Source organism: Silene latifolia, chromosome 9, assembly GCF_048544455.1.
Source record: "Silene latifolia isolate original U9 population chromosome 9, ASM4854445v1, whole genome shotgun sequence".
In the NCBI taxonomy this organism is placed as follows: domain Eukaryota; kingdom Viridiplantae; phylum Streptophyta; class Magnoliopsida; order Caryophyllales; family Caryophyllaceae; genus Silene; species Silene latifolia.
In genome coordinates, this window is record NC_133534.1 from 187918014 (window position 1) to 187938635 (window position 20622).

At 45.0% G+C, this 20622-nt stretch overlaps 2 protein-coding genes and 1 non-coding gene across 3 annotated transcripts; 2 read left to right on the forward strand and 1 right to left on the reverse strand.

Annotated features, from left to right (window-relative positions):
• Positions 1 to 437: 437 nt before the first annotated feature.
• Positions 438 to 544, reverse strand: LOC141603182 (small nucleolar RNA R71). The gene has a single exon (XR_012525074.1). It is a non-coding gene; the product is annotated as a small nucleolar RNA R71 (small nucleolar RNA).
• Positions 545 to 15329: 14785 nt separating this feature from the next.
• Positions 15330 to 16079, forward strand: LOC141602006 (uncharacterized). The gene has a single exon (XM_074422314.1). The coding sequence runs from the start codon at positions 15330 to 15332 to the stop codon at positions 16077 to 16079; it is 750 nt and encodes a 249-aa protein (XP_074278415.1).
• Positions 16080 to 16307: 228 nt separating this feature from the next.
• Positions 16308 to 19307, forward strand: LOC141602007 (uncharacterized). The gene has a single exon (XM_074422316.1). The coding sequence runs from the start codon at positions 16308 to 16310 to the stop codon at positions 19305 to 19307; it is 3000 nt and encodes a 999-aa protein (XP_074278417.1).
• The last annotated feature ends 1315 nt before the right edge of the window (positions 19308 to 20622 follow it).

The window sequence follows — 20622 nt, forward strand, 5'->3', positions numbered from 1 at the left end:
TTCAAGAAGAACCACGGGTCTTTGAAGCTTTCGAAAATCCTTTTGCAACACCGGAAACGGAAGTAACAATGGCCGCGGTTCCTATGAGAGATAACTTGGCTCCGAAAAAGGTGGTGAATCCGAGTATTGTGAAGCCACCTATTCAAGCCAACAATTTTGATGTGAAAGCCACCTTGCTACAACTTGTCCAAGGGAACCAATTCGGAGGGGGAGCCACCGAAAACCCCAACGAGCATCTCAACGAGTTCTTGGATAGTTGTGACATGTTCAAGGCCAATGGAGTGACGGAGGATGCCGTACGCCTTAGGCTTTTCCCTTACTCTTTGAGGGGAAGTGCCAAGGAGTGGCTTAAAAGTTGTGAACCCGACTCTCTTCGGACTTGGGATGATGTCTCTAAGGCTTTTCTCAACAAGTATTTCCCACCCCAACGAACCGCAAGAATCAAGAGTGAGCTCCAAGGGTTCACCCAACAAGAAGATGAGACCCTTTATGAAGCATGGGAGAGGTACAAGGGCCTCCAAAGGCTATGTCCTCACCACGGTATTGGGGATGATGAGCTCATCAACAATTTCTATGAAGGGTTAAACAATGAGATGAAGATGAACCTTGATTCCGGCTCGGGGAAGGGAGCTTTGGATAAGATAGACCACAAGACGGCGAAAGAGCTTATTGAAGAAATGGCTTCTCGTACCTTTCATTGGAACAATGATAGGCACAAGAGGAAAGGGAAGTCAACGGTCGAATCGGCCAACAATGTGGAAGTGAAAGAGATGATAGAAGAGCTTAAGCAACAAGTTGCCTTGATGAGCTCAAGCAAAACATCTAGCAATTCTTCTATGAGGAACCAAGTCTATAGTTGTGAGCTTTGTGGAGACCAAGGACACCCACCCAATGAGTGTCCTTTGGTGGTTGGAGATGGCAATTGTATGGAGCAAGTGAACGGGATATGGGAGTCTAGTCCGGCCAAGCAAGCATTTAACAACAACCAATATCACCCCGGATTGAGAGCCCACCCAAACTTCTCTTATGGCTCTCAAAATGTCCAAAACCCAACCTTCCAACAAAAGTCACAACAACCAAACTTCCAAACTCAAAAACAAAACACAACATTCAATCAAGGTCCACCGGGTTTCCAAGGAAGAAGCTTCCAACCAAGACAACAACAATTTCAACCACTCAACCCACCAACCAACCCGCCTTTCCAACAAACCAACCCGCCTTTCCAACAAACCACCCAACCTTTCCAACAAACCACCCAACCAAAGTCAAGCTTGGAACTCATGATGGAACAATTGATGACTTCCCAAAACCAACTTGTCAATACTCAAACGCAATTCATCAACCATTCCACTCAAAAACATGACGAGACAACCTCATCCATCAACCAACTTAGGACCCAAATGCAAGCTTCTCAACGGATGACGGACAACCAAATCTCCCAATTGGCTACCCAAATGAGCCAACTACAAGCCTCCCAAGGTAAATTCCCGGGTAAAACCGAGGAAAATCCGAAAACCATGAATGCTATTCACTTGAGGAGTGGTAGAGATTTGGAAGACCGGGAATTTGTCAAGAAAAGGAAGAGTAGTAGACCGGGCAATGTCATTGAACCTCAAATGGTGGTTGAACCTCCTAAGGTAATTGAAGAAAAGGAGGGGAAAGATGAGCTTGTGGAAATTGTTGTGGAAACTCCAAAAGTGATTGATGAACCAACAAGGGTGGTTGAAGAGCCTCAACAACAAGTGGTAAGAACTTATGTACCACCGGTTCCCTTTCCACAAAGGTTGGCAAGAGCTAAACTTGAACAAAAGTATGGGAAGTTCATGGACATGATGAAGGGTATCAACATTACCATGCCTTTCATTGATGCCGTAAAGGAGATTCCAAGCTATGGCAAGTTCTTGAAGGAGCTTATCTCAAACAAAAACTCTTTGAGCCCAACAACTACGGTGAGCTTATCAAAGGAGTGTAGTGCAATTCTCATGAATGAAGCTCCTCAAAAGCTTGAAGACCCGGGGAGTTTTTCCATACCTTGTAAGATTGGGACCGTGCACATTGAGAGGGCTTTGTGTGATTTGGGGGCAAGCATTAGTCTTATGCCCCTCAAAATTTTCAAGAAGTTGAAGGGTTATGAGCTTTCACCAACAAGGGTTTCTCTCCAACTTGCGGATAGGTCGGTAAGATACCCTATTGGTCTTGTGGAGGATGTCCCACTCAAGGTGGGGAAACTTGCATTTCCATGTGATTTCTATGTAATGGACATCCCCGAAGACTCAAATATTCCCATCATATTGGGGCGCCCTTGCCTTGCTACGGGGGGTGCCATGATTGATGTGAAGAACGGGAAGCTTTCTTTGCAAGTGGGTGAAGATAAGGTTGAATTCTCCTTGAGCAAGGCTATGAAAGAGCCTTCGGAAGAAAAGTCTTGTTATATGATTGATGTGGTAGAAGAATGGGTTGATATGAAGAAATTTGATGAAGACAAGGGTTTGCAAGGGTTCCTTGAGGGCAAGGTAAAGGATTGCAAGGAGCACCGGGAGTATGCTTTAGCTATGGAAGCAACAATTGAAGAAGACCCGGACAAAGAATTTGAAAGCTTGAGAAGAGATGATAAGAAAGAGGAGAGATCCACGCCTCCTCAAGTGGAGTTGAAACCTCTTCCTTCTACTCTTAAACATGCTTTCCTTGGCCCTAATGATACTTACCCTATTATTGTCAATAGTGCACTCAATGACACCGAACTTCAAAAATTACTTGATGTTGTGAAAAAATACAAGGATGTCATTGGGTACTCAATTGATGATATCAAGGGGATTAGCCCTTCTTTTTGCACCCATCGCATTCACTTGGAGGATGAGAGTGCATCTTCCATTGAGCCTCAACGCCGCCTTAACCCCGCTATGAAATAAGTGGTTAGGAAGGAGGTGTTGAAGCTCTATGATGCAAGCATAATTTACCCTATCTCCGATAGTGCATGGGTGAGCCCGGTGCATGTTGTGCCGAAGAAGGGCGGGGTCACGGTAGTCACCAATGATAAGAATGAACTAATTCCAACAAGAGTCACAACCGGGTGGAGAATGTGTATAGACTATAGGCGCCTAAACAAGGCAACTAGGAAATACCATTTCCCCCTCCCTTTCCTTGACCAAATGTTGGAAAGACTTGCCCAACATTCTCATTTTTGCTACCTTGATGGGTTTTCGGGGTTTTTCCAAATCCCGATTCACCCCAATGACCAAGAAAAGACCACATTCACGTGCCCATTCGGCACCTTTGCTTATAGGCGCATGCCCTTTGGGCTTTGCAATGCGCCGGCCACATTTCAAAGATGTATGCTTGCGATATTTTCTGAATATGTTGAGAATATCATGGAGGTGTTTATGGACGATTTCTCCGTCGTAGGCACCTCATTTGATAGTTGTCTAGCTAATTTGGGTAAGGTCTTGAAAAGATGTCAAGAGAGTGGTCTAGTCTTGAATTGGGAGAAATGTCACTTCATGGTGACATCCGGGGTCGTTTTAGGTCATGTAGTGTCAAGTAAAGGCTTGGAAGTTGATCAAGCCAAGATTGAAGTGATCAAAACCTTACCCCCTCCCACTAATGTGAAAGGAATTAGGAGTTTTCTTGGGCATGCCGGTTTTTACCGGAGATTTATCAAGGATTTTTCTTTGATTGCCCGACCTTTAACATTGTTGCTTGGAAAAGATGTGCCATTTGAATTTACTAATGAGTGTTTGGATGCTTTCAATAGGTTGAAAGAAGCTCTCATCACCGCTCCGATTATGCAACCTCCCACTTGGGGAGAACCTTTTGAGTTGATGTGCGATGCTAGTGATGTGGCGGTGGGAGCGGTGCTAGGACAAAAGAAGAATGGTAAACTCCATGCCATATATTATGCAAGCAAGACTTTGGATGAAGCTCAATCACATTACACTACCACCGAAAAGGAGCTTTTGGCGGTCATATATGCCATGAACAAGTTTTGTTCTTATTTGGTGGGCTCTAAGGTAATTGTGCACACCGATCACACGGCGTTGAGACACTTGCTAATCAAGAAGGAGTCAAAGCCCCGCTTGATTCGGTGGATACTATTGTTGCAAGAGTTCGATATCGAGATTAGAGACAAGAAAGGTGTAGAAAATGTGGTAGCCGATCATCTTTCTCGGCTACTCCATGTCAAGGATAAGGATGGATTGCCAATTGATGACACATTACCGGATGATCAACTATTCGCACTAGCTTTGATGGATACCCCGTGGTACGCGGACTATGTAAATTATTTGGTATCCGGGGTCATCCCACACGGTTATGATTCCCATAAGAGAAAGAAATTCTTCCATGACCTTAAGCAATATTTTTGGGAAGAACCGTGCCTCTACAAAGCTTGTGCCGACGGGATAATTAGAAGATGCATCCCCAATGAAGAAGTCCAACCCATAATCTCTCATTGCCATGACATGCCAAGTGGAGGGCATGGTAGTTCACGAAAAACCGCCACGAGGGTGCTCCAATGTGGATTCTTTTGGCCTTCCCTATTTCACGATGTGGCCACCTACGTCAAGAAGTGTGACAAGTGTCAAAGAAGTGGTAACATTTCAAAGAGGCATGAAATGCCAATGAACTACATACTTGAAGTGGAGGTATTCGACGTATGGGGCATTGACTACCAAGGCCCTTTTCCCTCATCAAATGGGAATGAGTATATGCTTGTTGCGGTGGACTACGTGAGCAAATGGGTTGAAGCAATTCCAACAAAGACTTGTGACGCAAAATCAGTAACCAAACTCATGGAGACAATCATATTCCCACGGTTTGGAGTTCCACGAATTGTGATAAGTGACCGTGGAACTCATTTCCGGGAGAGGACTCTTGATGCTTTACTCAAGAAGCATGGGGTGCAACATAGGCGGAGCCTTGCCTATCACCCACAAGCTAACGGCCAAGCCGAAATCTCTAACCGTGAAATCAAGATGATCCTTGAAAAGACCGTGAGCCGGTCAAGGAAAGATTGGTCTACCAAGCTCAATGATGCATTGTGGGCTTACCGGACCGCTTTTAAAACACCAATAGGAACTTCACCGTTCCGGTTGGTGTACGGTAAGCCTTGTCATTTACCGGTTGAGTTGGAGCACAAGGCACATTGGGCCATCCGTCTACTTAACTTTGACTTGAAGAGCGCCGGGGAGAAGCGGCTACTTGACCTCAATGAGCTTGAAGAATTCCGACTAGAGGCTTATGAGAGCTCTAGGTTGTACAAGGAAAAGACCAAGCGGTTCCATGACAAAGCTATTATAAGGAGGGAATTCAAGGAGGGGGACTTGGTTCTCCTCTTTAACTCAAGGTTCAAGCTCTTTTCGGGAAAATTAAAGTCAAAGTGGTCGGGGCCTTTCACCGTGGTCCGAGCTTTTCCCTATGGGTCGGTTGAAGTTTCCGATGGAGACCAAACATTCAAGGTAAATGGACAACGGCTAAAGCACTACATTGCCGGAACCCCTATTATCAAGAATGTGAGCTCAATTGCCACTTTTATTCCAAATTATTGATTGTTATTCATAACTCCGTCGAGCCTACGACATTAAACAAGGGCGCTACATGGGAGGCAGCCCATGCAACTTTGTATATATCATGCATTTAGGTAGAATTTGAGAATTTTGGATGGATACTACTTGTCAATTTGATTGTTGTCGGCCATGAGTGTTGAAGACTTGGGGTTTTTGTTTGATGAACAAGCGTTTGACCATTTATTGGCCTTTATCCGACGTCCCGAGTCGGGTTTGAAAGTCGAAAACACGGAAAACGAGGCCAATAAATGATGGGAATTGGAATAAGGGGTTTATTGGAGAAAACATGAAAGAAGGGAGTCCCAGCCGGGTGACCGGCGGCCGGTCTTCTGACCGGCGGCCGGTCTTCTGACCGGCTGGGAAGTTCCTGTAAATTTGATGGAATATTAAAGAAAACACAAGGAAGAGTAGTCCCAGCCGGCAGGCCGGCAGCCGGCCCACCGGCTGGGAGTGCGTATACAATTGGAAATATAGCAAAATGGGTTGAAGGGAAGTCCCAGCCGGCAGGCCGGCAGCCGGTCCACCGGCTGGGGGTACGCTTATGAGGGATTTTCAACAAGTCGGCTTAAGAGGGAAGTCCCAACCGGCAGGCCGGCAGCCGGCCAACCGGCTGGGAATGCATATGTTGAAGGATTTGAAGGAAGGGTGTCCTCCCAGCCGGGTGACCGGCGGCCGGTCTTCTGACCGGCTGGGAGTTTTCTGTAAAATTCCAAAAAAATTGAAATCCATAGGTTTTCCCAGCCGGGTGACCGGCGGCCGGTCTTCTGACCGGCTGGGAGTACACTGATGCCTAATTTTACACGAAATTGCCCCAAATTCTTCATTATTCTCGACACTTTTCCTCCCTCTTCTCTCACTCTTAACCCAACCTCCCCTACCCTCACCTCACCTCAACCCACCAACCACCACCTTTCCACCACCCTTCCACCGCCAACAACCACCTCAACCTCCTTCCTAACCTTTCACCCTCCAACAAAATCACAAACATGGCCCCAAAGAAAAGAGTGAGGAGAGGAGACTTGGCTCTTCAACAGGCGGAGGCGGTAGCGACGGCGGCGACCGACATGAGCTCCGATCCCGACTTCCCGGACATCCAATTCGTTTCAATCACAATGAAAGGTAAGTTTGTCTTATTCAAGAAACGCCCTATTATCCCTACCCGATTTATTGATCGACAATCCATGCGGGAACTAGGATTAGATCAAGTTACTCTTGAATTATTTGATGGGGTGGGAATGAAAATGATGTATGGAATTCATGAGCGGACCTATGTCCGTCTTACTTGGGAGTTTTTGAGTTCCCTCCGCCTTGACAAGCATCGCCAAACCCAAAAGGTCGCCTTTTTGCATTTCCGGTTGATGAACAAGGACTACTCCTTGACCCTAGCGACCTTTGCTTCCCATTTCGGGCTTGACACTAGCCCTCCTCACAAGGCACCCGAGACATTTGACCATGGGGCCTTATGGAAGGCTATTACGGGTTTAGATGATGTTAAGGGGGTCAAGAGAGCCGCCAACACTGTCCACAATGCGGCTATTCGGGTTTGGCATAGGTTCATGGGGTGGACTGTTTTCGGCCGTGAGGAAAATCACAATTTTCGAACGGAAGAGTTGGAAATTCTCGGCTCTTTTCTTCGATCCAACCCCACCACTTTCAAAATTGACATTGCCCACCACTTGGCCCTTACATTACAAAGGCTTAGCAATTCTCCGGCCTCTAATACGGCCGTTGTCGTGGGTGGACTCATCACCCATTTGATGAAGAGGCTCAATCGGAGGGTCAACTTGAGTGGGATGCGGTTCATGATTGGTGATACAATGTTGTTCAAAAATTATATCCACCACAACCTCGGTTGGTTGAAGACCAACCCGAATGATGGCCTAGACTATTGGCAAATTCGGGTGGACGGGGTTGATCGAAATTCTATCCCTCTTCCCAACCCCGACAAAATGAAAGTGGTGCCCAACTCGGAATTTTATTTGCTTGAGATTGAAAATCTTGAAGACCCCTCTATCCCACAACAAATTAACCCTAATCTTCGGTATGCTCGTGGCCGACCCATCATTCCCGCAAGGTCTACCTTGCGGTATGCCACACCGACTACACCTTTTGTCCCCGGGCCCTTGCAACACGGAGAGGGGTCCTCCAGTCAACAACAACAACAATCGCCCCCTCTCCATGCCGACCTCATTTCTTTCATGGCGGAGATGAAGATTAATATGACAAACGCCGCAAGTGAGCGGCATGGGCTTCAACAAAGGCTTGACCGGATTTACTATGACCATTCTCTTGGTCAATTCTCGGTCTATGATGATTGCATGAGGAACCAATACAAACACCCCTCCGGTCTTCACCCCTCCTACTATTTATTCCCGGATGGCGGACATCCGGAAGATGGGACCTTCCGCTATGGAGATATTAACTTGCGGCCCGACTACTTTAGCGCTCCGGTTTTTCCCACCCCGCCTACCACCCAAGGGGAGGGACATGACGCGAGGTGGTTCGGGGGTGCCCCTTCAATCTTCCAAGAGGGCGGGTCTAGTGGTGCCGGAGGGCACCCGGAGATGTTTGTTGGTATGAGCCAAGCCATGGAGGATTTTAGCTCGGATGTCCACTTGAACACGGACGATTTCATTCGTGACTCCGAGTTCGGGACAATTCAAGGTGATGGTGATGGTGATGGTAATGAAGATGATGGAGACGGTGATGGTGATGATGACTTTGAGTAGAGCCTACTAATGAGGGCTCCACTTCTTCTTCCCTTTTCAATCCAAAGCCGTCGGTATGCTCCCCTTAATCAATCCAAATGAAAAGTATGATCACTCCCTTTTATCCAAATTTCTCATTCATATTTAAATTTTTCGCATGCATTTAGTTGATAAAGCATTTAGTTGCATCATATAGGATTGCATTAGATTTCAATTTTGTAACATATTGTCACATTTAGTAATTGCATTCACTTAGCATAATTTGCATTGTCATTTAAATTTTGCATATAGAATAGAGCATGCATTGCATTTTCAAAATAAAAAAAAACAACTAAAAATTGAAAAAAAAAAATGATGACAAACACCACCAAAAACATGTTATTTTCTTTCACTAAATTGCCCTCCCATGTCTATAAATAAGTGTGGGGAGGGCCTAAAAAAAAAACAAAAATATGTCTTTTAATTTGTACTCCCTCCACACATTTATTTCCATTTGGAAGTAATGTAAATAAATAAGTGTGGGGAGGGAGTTTTCATATCAAAAAACCCAAAAATATGTCTTTTAAATTTTTCAAACCCAAAAATCACAAAAATATGTTATTTTGCCTTTAAAAAATCAAAAAATCAAAAATATGTTCCTTCATTTTTCCTCTTCTCTCCCTATGCTTTTGTCCATTGAGGACAATGTACATTTCAAGTGTGGGGAGGGAAATATCACTCTTGTGAATATTTGTATATATTTGTAAATGCTTGTAAATTTAAAAATTCAAGAAAACGCCTAAAAATTGAAAAATTTCTGAAAAAATTCAAAAAAAAAAATTTGCATTGTATATATATGTTTTGTCTAACCTTTGGCATGGCGCATTGACCACTTGAGGCAAAAAGGAGCTAGAAGACCGCTTGGTATAATCCTTCCTACCTTATGCTCCTTTTTACTATTCTTTCCTCTTGGTATCTTGGATATTTTGAAGGAGAATGGGAATTTTGTTGCTTTGGGTGTCTCCTTTGGAGACCGTTTGGAATTTTGGTGTTGATGTGCTGCTAGGTTTAGCCAACTTGTTGCATGTTTCATTTCGTGTTTGTTTGAATTTCCGCATGCATTTGTTCACATGTAAATACTTGTTGCATTTCTTTCTTTTGCATTGAGTTTGTAAATAAGTTTTTAAGGAAGAACACGGTCAAAGGAAGGGAACCAAGTACCCCCATGATGAACTAATGTGCCCAATTGTGCCTTTCCCCTCCTCGTGACTCGCACCCGTGGCCTCTTAGTTAGCCGAGGAAGGGGGAGCTTGACCAATGAGTCTAGACCGATCTTGTGAGACCTTGGGCCGTAGACTAGACCTTTGGCTCGACTTAAACTACTCAAAGGTAAGGGTAGAGCCTTCTAGGGTGGGTACATTCATACCCTGCCCTCATCTAGGTTTGAGAGTAGGCCTCCTCGCGGGGCGTGTCACATCACTACGCATAAGTGTGTCGCATCGTCCTTAGACCATGAAATTGCATTACATTTTTGTGCACATGTTATGAAGCAAAAATCCGTTTGTTTGAACCTCACAATAGCCAAATAGCCATGTTTTCTCCCTTGCATTGATTTCCTTTTTGATTCACCCCTCCGAGCCTTAGCCTATTCCTTTTGGCATACCCACTAAAAGAGCTACATCCCAAAAACACCCCTCTTTAATCAAGAATGGGTCATGATTTGTAGAAGTGTCTAGGTGGTGGAGTCGGAATTTGGTGATGGACGAAGTACGAGTCCATTGGGTCAAAATTTTGTCTACATTTGGTGTTGTATATAAAATAAGAGGTTGTAAATTGTAATGAAAAAGCAAAATAGAAAAGAGAAAATGTCGTGAAAAAATCAAAAATAGTAAGTCATGTTGTATATATGTTATAAAGAAAAGAAAAAGGCAAAGCAACACCCCTACTCATCATTTAATGGGGTAGAAAAAGCCGTTGCTAAATAAAAAGGGGCAATTTGATGTTTTTCCAAGGATGAGTCGGGTTTACACATTTTTTGCATGGCTTGGGAAACCGAGTCGTTGTTACGGTGTAGACGTTACCATTTGTTGAAATAAAAGGAGTTTTATCAAATTTTTCCTACTTGAGTTGGGTTTATGCAATTTTTGCATAGTTTTGGTCATCATTGCTATGTTAGGGCATAGACGTGTCTCATGTGTTGCAATAAGAAATGGGATGTGATGTGTCGACGATTCTTGATTTGAGCCCCACATGTCCAAATGGTGCTTGCACCAATCCCGTTTCGGCCTTCTCCTTAGCCCCGTTGAAACCCTTGCTTCATGTTTTGTGCATTTTTCCCATTGTTTGCATTTCATTGGACATAGGACGGTTTTACACATTAGATTGCGGGCACGTTTTCGCTAGTCGAGTTAGTTGAGTGGTTTTGGTTACTTTTTGTCACAAAAATCACCTTGTTCTTTCATTGAGTGACGAGTGAAAACCGTGAGGATGTCGTTGCCTTGGTCCCCTTAGTCATGGGTCCTTTGGTCGAATCTTGTGTCGGCCTTGTAATTCTCGGCGGACTTGCCCTTTCTTCCCTTTCCCGCTCTTGAATTTGTTTCTTGAGCATTGGTCACACAAGGGTTGCTTTTGTCACATTTAGGGGATTGGCACCTCAATTGGCACTTACGGGGACGGTACTCCGACCTAAACCGTGTTTTGTTGTTTGAAAAATTCGGCCACTTAGATGAGGGAAGTAGATCATTTTGTTAGATGCATTCTACTTGTTGATTACGTGCTTTCATGATGAATGTGTCGAAAGTTTTGTAGCAAGACCCAACTTGCCTTGCAATAGGGCACTCTCCCCTCATGGGTGTCAAATTGTGAGTTGAAGGGGCGTTGAGTGCGCTAATACTCGATCGGCTTAAGTAATAGTTTAGTTGAGTGATGCTTATATTGTGCATCCACTCACCATATCTATCATAATAATGCTTTGTGCAATTGGTTGAGGACTTACTCGGGGACGAGTAAGGTTCAAGTGTGGGGAGGTTTGATATAGGACCATTTTGCACTCTTTTTCCCCCTATTTTCATGCTTATTCGACCCCATTTAAGGCGGTTTTGTGCCCCCTTTACTCTCGTTTCTAGTCCCGATTCCCTTTACTATGACACTTTGGCCCCCTTGCAGATATTGAGGCGGGAACGGGCGAAACGAAGCTAGAAAGACGGGATTTCTAAGCTATGCATGAAAGATGAAGGGAATTATGCTGAGGAGTACCCTCAGCCGGTAGGCCGGCAGCCGGCTAGCCGGCTGGGAGTACATATTACAAGGAAATGAAGGAAGGAGTATGGAGAAGCATCCCCAGCCGGTGGCCCGGCGGCCGGCTAACCGGCTGGGAAGACACTACAAGCTTGAAGACAAGAAAATGAAGAAAGTTACAGGAAACTCCCGGCCGGTCAAATGATCGGCGGCCGGCTAGCCGGCTGGGAGTCCCTCAAAAGGCCAAAAGTCAAGATTGAAGTCAAGGGTGCCCCAGCCGGTCAGGGACCGGCGGCCGGTTGACCGGCCGTGCACACCTGATGACTTCAAAACTTCAACCAAAAATCCAGGAAACTCCCAGCCGGTCAAAGGACCGGCGGCCGGTTGACCGGTCGGGAGTGCATATACGTGTTTCAAAGCCCATTTCCAATTTCGGTCCTAATCCTTGTATAACCTATATATACCCCTCTCCTTAAACCCTTTTGCACACAACCCTAGATCCAGAATATTTACCCTTTCAAGCTTTAAACTTTCTTAATCCCTTTGTTAATCTTTCTTTAATTAGAGAAGTTCTTCAATCAATTAGTGATTGAATTTGGGTTTGTAAGAAGATTGAAGGATTTCCTTCTTTATTATTTCTATCCAAATTCCTCTTTCACTATTTTGTTGGTATTAATTCTCTCCCTATTTTCATTTGTTTACATTTTGTCCATCTTTTATGTTTGTTTGATTGTTTATGTTAAAATTGTTGTTGTTGTTTGTTTGTTGTTCCTATTTTCACCATTGTTCATCTTTTCATTGTTCATCTTTGCTTTGATTCTCTTTCATTTGTTCATCCTTGGGTAGTTGTCCTCAAAGACTTAATCTTTGAGTTGATTTGGTTAAAGATTGTGTCTTTTAGTTTAATAAACCTTGTTATTAGATTAATATCACTTTCCCTCTTAATTATTGTCGATTTGTTGCATGTTTAGTAGTAAGATTCATCTTCCCACCATGTTTGTGACCAAAGTTTCCATCTTTATTGTTTATTTTGCAATTAGGACCATGATTAGTGAGTAGTCCTCCACTAGGGCTCGGTTTGACCCAACATGAGTAATTTCACTAATTGAATTTCATAAAGGCTAATTATTTGGGAAATTGGTGAGGGTAGTTTAGAGGATTGACTTGGGTTATGGGTTGACTCTTGGGTAGTGTTGACTTACGACCCTTGACCACCAACGAGAGTTGGTTAGGTTGTGATTTGGATACCCGAGATTTGACCCTATTGTTGACCTCGGTTGAGACCGAAAGGGAGAACCGGGGTAGGACACCTCTAAATTAGCGTTTGAAATCGACCCTCGAGAGAGGGAGTGGGATGACCCGGGAATTGATGGGGCTTAATGACCTTAGCGAATATCGGACTACCTCGGAAAAATGCATGTTTTTGGGGTAGTGGGGTATTGAGTTAGGGATTCCGACCTTCGAACCCGAGAGGGGGGTCGGTGGGTAGTGCTAGTGTCCTATTATGAGCCCGAGAGGGAGTTAGTAGGCGAATTAGAGCCGTCACCTCCTCACCTAACTACCCTAGTGATTAGCCTAGGGATTTAATTATGTGGAATTGCGAATTGTTTGGGAAGAACCGAGTCTTAGGTTTTTAATCCATTTGATTTACAACCCTTCATTCTACCTTGCTTTTTCTCTTATTTCTTCTTTAGTTGTTCTACCTTGTCGTTAGTAGTTCTAGTATAACTTTCTCCCGTTATTGTCGACTTAGCTAAACCACAGAGTTAAAACGATTAGTAGTCTTCCTAGCTCCTTGTGGGATCGACCCTTAATAGTGTACAACGATAAAATCGTGCACTTGCGAGGTATAACTTGATACCACCAGTTATGTCTTACAAGTCTTATTGAAAAGATAGGTGATGGTGGTAAATGCAAGGATTCATAGGCTTAGCATTTCATCAAACATAACATGTGCATGAGTTGAGATCAAAACAAGCAAGCAAATAAAACATGAAAGCATATTAATTTAAGCATGAATCATTCCCCATGTTGGTTTCCCCTAATCACCCATTAACCCTAGCTAAGAGACTACTCACTCATCATCATATTGAACATGCTAGCAAGGTTGTCAATCATACTAACAAAGTGAAACATGATGAACAAATAAAAGTAATTAGCAATAATTAAAAAGGGATTAAGAGATTACACCTACTAATGATTCCAATAACAAAGCAATAATAATAGAAGTACTTGATGTTTGATTGAGAGGTTGTCAATCTCCCAATAATAACCCAAATAATCTTCAATTACCCAAAATAAAGGATGAACAAGAGAGAGATTAAAGAACTAAAACTTGGATTAAAACTTGATTAATACTTGATTACAATATTAAAGAGAGATTTGATTGATATTAACTACACTAATTATTGATAAGAAGAACATGCTCCTCTAATTAGACTAATGGGGTATTTATAGTGAAAATTAGGGAGGATGCATTAGGGTTAACTAAGGGCTAAACTAGTAATTACACTTTTTAGATTGAGCAAGGAGCCGGTATTTTTCGAAGGAAGGGCTTCTTTCTTTGTTGCTTGGAGAAGAGGAAATCGGCTGTGAAGGAATCCGTGCGGATTAGGGTCGGGACGGGCGGATTCTGGCGATGGAATCCGAGCGGATTCGAGGGAATCCGGGCGGATTGTGGCGGTGCAATCCAAGCGTCTTTGGAGGAAACCGCTCAGATTGTGCTGTGAGGAGACGGGCGGATTGGAGACAATCCGCTCGGATTGTGGTCCAGCATAATTCCTTCTTCTTTTCTTCCCTTTTCTTCATAAATTCCTTGGGGATTTCCTTGGGGACTCAAGGATCCTTTCTCAACATTGCTCATCTACTATCATATGTACAAAGGCCTTCTAATCTTGTCTCTCCTTGATGCTTGGTCATTGGATTCGATCAATTTAGCCTCGTTTTGCCATGAAAATGCAAGATTCTTACTCCTTTCCTACCAAGGGATCAAAATCTCAAAGAATATGCAAAACAAAGAACTAAAGATAGTAAATGACCCAAATATGCACTAAAAAGCATGGGAACGAGGCTAATTCGGGGACTAAATGTGCGCTAATTATGGTCACATCAGCCGTGCTCGACGAGACCTAAACACTGTTTTTGAGACGGAGAAAGTTCGAGCTGGTGAGATAGATATTGCTAAGATGATCGATAAATTGCAAGCTATTGCTCTTGATTTGAAAGCTAAGAAATCCGTGGCATCTTTGGGCACGGGAACTGATACACAAGCGGGGGCAGCCATGGGGGATGCAGGAAATGAGCTGGTGGTGGGAGAAGGGGAGAAGGAGGGTGAGGACTTCACTGGCGGTAGTGGAAAGAAGTGGCAGGGGGGCAGTGAGGAGGAGGGGGGTTTGATGAATGCTCGGGCAGAGATACGGAGGGAGATGGGCTGTGAGGGAAGGAGTGTGGTAGCGGGGGATGAGATGGGTGAGCAAGTTGTGACACCGTGCTTGGTTCCTGGTGGGTTGAGGGTGGAAAAGGGGCCACGGACGTGGACAAGGCTGGCAAGGGAGGTGATTGAGAGGAGTCGAGAAGGGGCGGTCGGTGAATGTGGGAAAAGAGGCCGTGAAGATGATGTTGGGGATGAGGGCAGTAAGAAGCTAAAACATATGACAGACGGGGACGTCTTAATATCTGAGGCGGAGGTTGAGGGCGCTCAACCCCGCTGGGCCCAATGAATCTCCTAAGCCTTAATTGTCGGGGATTGGGCAACCCCGACACTGTAAATAATTTACGTGCTTTGGTGCGTAAGGAAGCCCCGACCATGCTCTTTTTATGTGAAACCAAGTTGTGTGGTCGTGAAATGCGGAGAGTGAGAGAGAAGTTGGATGGGTATTTTGGTATAGAGGTTGATTGTATGGGGAGAGCTGGTGGTCTAGCTTTTATGTGGAAGAAGGAGCTTGATTGTTCTCTTTTGACGGCATCGATTCATCACATTGATCTGCTGGTGAAGGAGGGAGGTAGAGAGTGGCGAGCTACAGGTTTCTACGGATGGCCTATGGTTTCAGATAGAAACTTATCTTGGGAATTACTTCGACTCCTTAGTGGGCAATCAGATTTACCATGGCTATGTATGGGTGACTTTAATGAGGTCCTTTTTTCGACTGAGATGAAAGGAGGGAGTAGACCACAGTGGCAAATGAACAATTTCCGAACATCTGTAGATGATTGTGGCCTGACTGATATTGGGTGGGAGGGGTACCAGTTCACTTGGGATAATGGGCAAGCAGGAGAAGCAAACAGACAGAGTATGATAGATAGAGCTATGTGCACAAACTCGTGGTTGGAACTTTTCCCGTATGCTAAACTCATCCATTTAACTCGGGAATGGTCTGACCACGCGCCAATTAAGTTGCTCCTGGACAGGCGTGTTACGGTGATGGAGGTGAAACGTGGCTTTAAATTTGAGCAAATGTGGATTGGCGAGGAGGGGTGCGAGGAGGCGATTAGGCGAGGTGTTGGTAAGGGGCGTGGTGAGTTGGGTGCGGCTATTAATGAGTGTGCAAGAGAATTACAGGCGTGGAAGAAATCTAGCATCCGTAAAATTGGGTAAATGGTCGAGCGCAAATGTAAACAATTGGATCGGTTATCAGAAGGGAGTAGGACCGAGGAGGATATTAGGAAGCAGAAGAAACTTGTCTCTGAAATTGCTACTCTTCGACGCCAAGAAGAACAATATTGGAGACAACGTTCTAGGGCTCTATGGCTACATGATGGTGACCGTAATACCAAATTTTTCCATACTTGAGTGGGAGAGAGAAAAAGAAAAAATTACATAGGTATGCTGATTGATGATAACGATGTTGAGAGGACGGGGCAGGAGGCGATTGCAGGGGTTGCTTCGAACTATTTCCAGGAGCTCTTTACTTCAACACAGCCACGAGATTTCAATGCTATGCTGATAGGTTTGGAAGGAAGAGTCCATAATAGAATGAATGAGAGGCTGCGGCTCGAATACCGAGAAGAGGAAGTGGTGGAGGCCTTGAACCAGATGCATCCGCTCAAAGCGCCGGGACCTGATGGTATGAATGCTCTATTCTTTCAATCTTTCTGGCACATTATTGGGTCGGATGTTATTGCGACGATCTTGGGTATCTTACGCGGGGAGCTGGACCCGAATGATTTTAATAAAACTAATATTGTGTTGATACCAAAGAAGAAGGCGCCGGATAAAATTAGAGATTTCCGACCGATCAGTCTTTGTAATGTGGTGTATAAGCTGGTCTCTAAGGTTCTTGCTAATAGGCTGAAAGGGTTTCTTGGAGAGATTGTGTCTGAAAATCAGAGTGCTTTTACCCCGGGCCGTTTGATAACTGATAATGTGCTTATTGCGTTCGAAATGTTTCATCATATGAAGTGCTCAAGCAATGCAGAGGGCGGTATGGCGATCAAATTAGACATGGCTAAAGCCTATGATAGGGTGGAGTGGGTGTTTCTCAGACGGGTTTTAGAGGTGATGGATTTTGACAGGGGTTGGGTCTCGCGGGTAATGGCCTGTGTATCGTCTGTTTCTTTCTCTGTTCTCATTAATGGTTTCCCGACGGATAATTTTCGCCCTCAGCGAGGGCTACGCCAGGGAGATCCCTTATCACCGTATTTGTTTATTCTCTGTGCGGAAGCGCTCTCCAACCTTGTCCGGAGAGCTGTGGAACGGGGGACTCTAACTGGGCTACGGATATCGAGCTGTGCGCGCATTTCTCATTTATTTTTTGCGGATGATAGCATTTTTTTCGTGAAAGCGAATGAGGAGGAAGCGGGCGTGGTGAATGACATTTTGCGACGGTATGAAGCTGCTTCAGGCCAATTAGTAAGTTTGGACAAGACTACTGTTTCTTTCAGTAAGGGGGTCCGGAGGGATGTGAGAGAGCAAATAGCTGCGAGACTTGGGGTGAGGGAGGTGGAGGTTCAGGAGAGATACTTGGGTTTACCGACGGTTGTGGGGCACTCTAAAAAAGTTCTCACGGACATCCTTCGGGATAAACTAAGTAAGAGGTTACAAGGTTGGCGGGGGAAATTACTGTCAAGGGCTGGTAGGGAGGTTCTCATAAAGGTTGTGGCCAATTCACTTCCTACCTATGTGATGAGTGTGTTCAAAATCCCGGCGAACTTTTGTAACGTTCTCAAATCGATGGTGGCTCGGTTCTGGTGGGGACATGAGGAGGGCAAAAGAGGTATATCTTGGGTTTCATGGAAGCGTTTATGTCGGCCCAAGTGTGATGGTGGAATTGGGTTTCGAGATTTCGAGCTATTCAATAACGCACTTTTAGGTAAACAGGCGTGGCGTCTTGTGACTGAACCTGAATGCTTATGGGCTCGAGTTATGAAGGCTCGTTATTTCCGAACGGGAGAGTTTATGACTGCGGATGTGGGATATAGACCGAGCTACACTTGGAGAAGTATCCTTGGCGCCCGTACGGTTTTGGAGCGAGGGTTGCGATGGAGAATTGGAGATGGACGAGATACGAGGGTGTGGGGGCATGTGTGGGTCGAAGGTAATGAGAGTGGTAAGGTTATTTCACCGTGTGGACCGGGGAACGAAGCTATGAATGTGGCTGACCTTTTGAAGCCGTACGGGAGGGGATGGGATAAGGAGCTGGTGGAGAGAATGTTCCTGCCTTTTGAAGCGACCCGTATTTTAAATATCCGCACTAGTCCGAACATGCTGAGGGATGACTGGTATTGGAGTCTTGATAGAGATGGGGAGTATACTGTCAAAACGGCATATGCTTGTTTGGCAGGGGATTTTAATGATATAGGTGGTCCGTCGAACTGGGAGAGAGAAAGATGGTTGTGGAATCGGCTTTGGAAAACTCGGGTGTGGCCTCGCATCAAGCTTTTCTTCTGGCAGCTGTGTAGCGGAGCGCTGGCAACCTTGGATAACATAGCAGCTCGAGTAAGAGGTGAGTCTTCTTCTTGTTATTTTTGTACCTCTAGTTACGAATCATCTTTACACTTGTTCCGAGATTGCAGTGTGGCTAAGTGGGTGTGGAGTTCTCTCAACCTGGATGGGGCCGAGGAGGAGGATATAACGGATGGGGCGGGTGAGGTTCAGGACTGGGTGGAGGGGATTTGGCGGGCTGGTGATGCGCGGGAGGTGGAGAAGTACATGGTTGGATGTTGGGCGATCTGGGAGCACAGGAACAAGGTAGCGTTTGACGGGGCCATGATAGAACCGGATAGAATTGCAAGTCGTGCTAGGGACATCTTTTCGGAGATGGAAACCGGGGGTGAGGGGGGACATGGCTGTCCAAGTAGGAGAAAAGCGAGGATGGAGGAGAGTGAGAATGACGGGTGGAAGCCGGCGATGAATGGCTATGTCAAGATTAATGTAGATGCGGGGGTCAAGGAAGGGGAAGGAGTTAGCACGGGAGTAGTTTGCCGGGATACAAGAGGGGAGGTGTTATGGGGCATGACGATAGTGCGAAGCTCGGAGTGGGATCCTTGGTTTGCTGAAGCGGCTGCAGTATATGATGGTCTGCAAGAGGCACAGATTCGTGGTCACCGAGATGTAGTGGTGGAGAGTGACTGCCTTCAGGTGATTGACGCGCTGCAAGCACAACGTAATGGGAGGAGTTTGTTTTTATTACTTATCGAAGACATTTTATCGCTTTCAACTTGTTTTCATTTTGTAATTTGGTCGCATACGAGTCATATTAATAACTCGGTAGCCCATGCTTTAGCTCATATTTTTCCTAGGGTAGTTGGTAAAACTGTGTGGTCGAACTTGTTACCTCCTGTTGCGGACTTTGCGGTGGCGTATGATTTATCTTTAATATATTAATACCCTTCGGGGTGTTTTCCTCAAAAAAAAAAAAAAAAAAAAAAAAAAAAAAAAAAAAAGAAATCCTCAACTCACCTTTTTATATTAGTAAAGGTTTACCTAAAAACTCACGCCAATATACTGTTAAATACCCAAGTCTCTCTCATCAATACTCCAACAACAATCATCAGTCCAACTCCGGCAGTCCTCACCGGCACCAACTCCGTCACCGTCGCCACCCAAAGAGTCGCACTGCGCCGACGCACCCACCGGCCAACTATTCCTCGTTCGTTCTCCCCTTCGTCGGCGCGGAAATCGTAAGTTTTCCAACGATGTCAACTCAAACCATACACTCCTCTTACCTCCTGTTAACTTCTCCTTCTATTACCTAGGGATGGCAATGGGTAGGGTCTGGGTAGGGTCCGCCTAGACCCAGACCCGACCCGAGATTTTCCCTTTGGACCCATACCCGACCCAGACCCGCAAGGGTCTAAAATTTGAGGACCCATACCCGGACTCTACGGGTAAGGGTAGGGTCTGGGTCTACCCGCGGGTTCGAGTTTCAGCCACTTTAGTAAAAAGATTAACAGCTATGGGGTCTATAATATTAAAAAAAAAATTCATACTACTTTAACATTATGAGTTTATTAATCTGCCGTTAATGGTGGTTGTCGGTCGCCGGCTATTAGAGAGGTGGTTGCTAGTCGCGTATCAGTGATGTGGTGGTGGTTTTCTTGTGTTAGTGGTGGAGTGGTGGTATTGTCAGAAGAGTTTGGTTGGGTTTTATCACTTTATGGGATGAGGGAAGAGAAAGAGACTTTAGTTGGGTTTCTACAGTCTGCAGTATGAATTCAGAAAAGTTATAATTTTGATTTTTTTTTCTTTAATAAAGGGTCTAAGGGTCGGGTATGGGTCTCATAACTTAGACCCGGACCCGGACCCGAAATATTTTCTTAAGACCCATACCCGACCCATACCCATTGGGTCTGAAAAAATGAGACTCATACCTGACCCATTAGGGTCCGACCCTCAGGGTCTGGGTCGGGTCCCCGACCCACTGCCATCCCTACTATTACCTCTTGACGACGGCGCCGGAGGTCGGCAGTGAGCACAAACATAGACTTCCTCTTAATCCCAAAATCACAATGACCACCTAACAATCACTCGATTTCAATCAATAATCAAAACTCAAATTAGTGTTAAGAAATCCTCTTTTACGAATCCTCTTTCACTTGCGCCACCACCGTCGTCAACCGACTTGACGACCCAAATCGTCGTCAGACAAATTTCAACCACAAGAGATCTCCTCCTCATCATCACCTTTGCTTTCTCCATC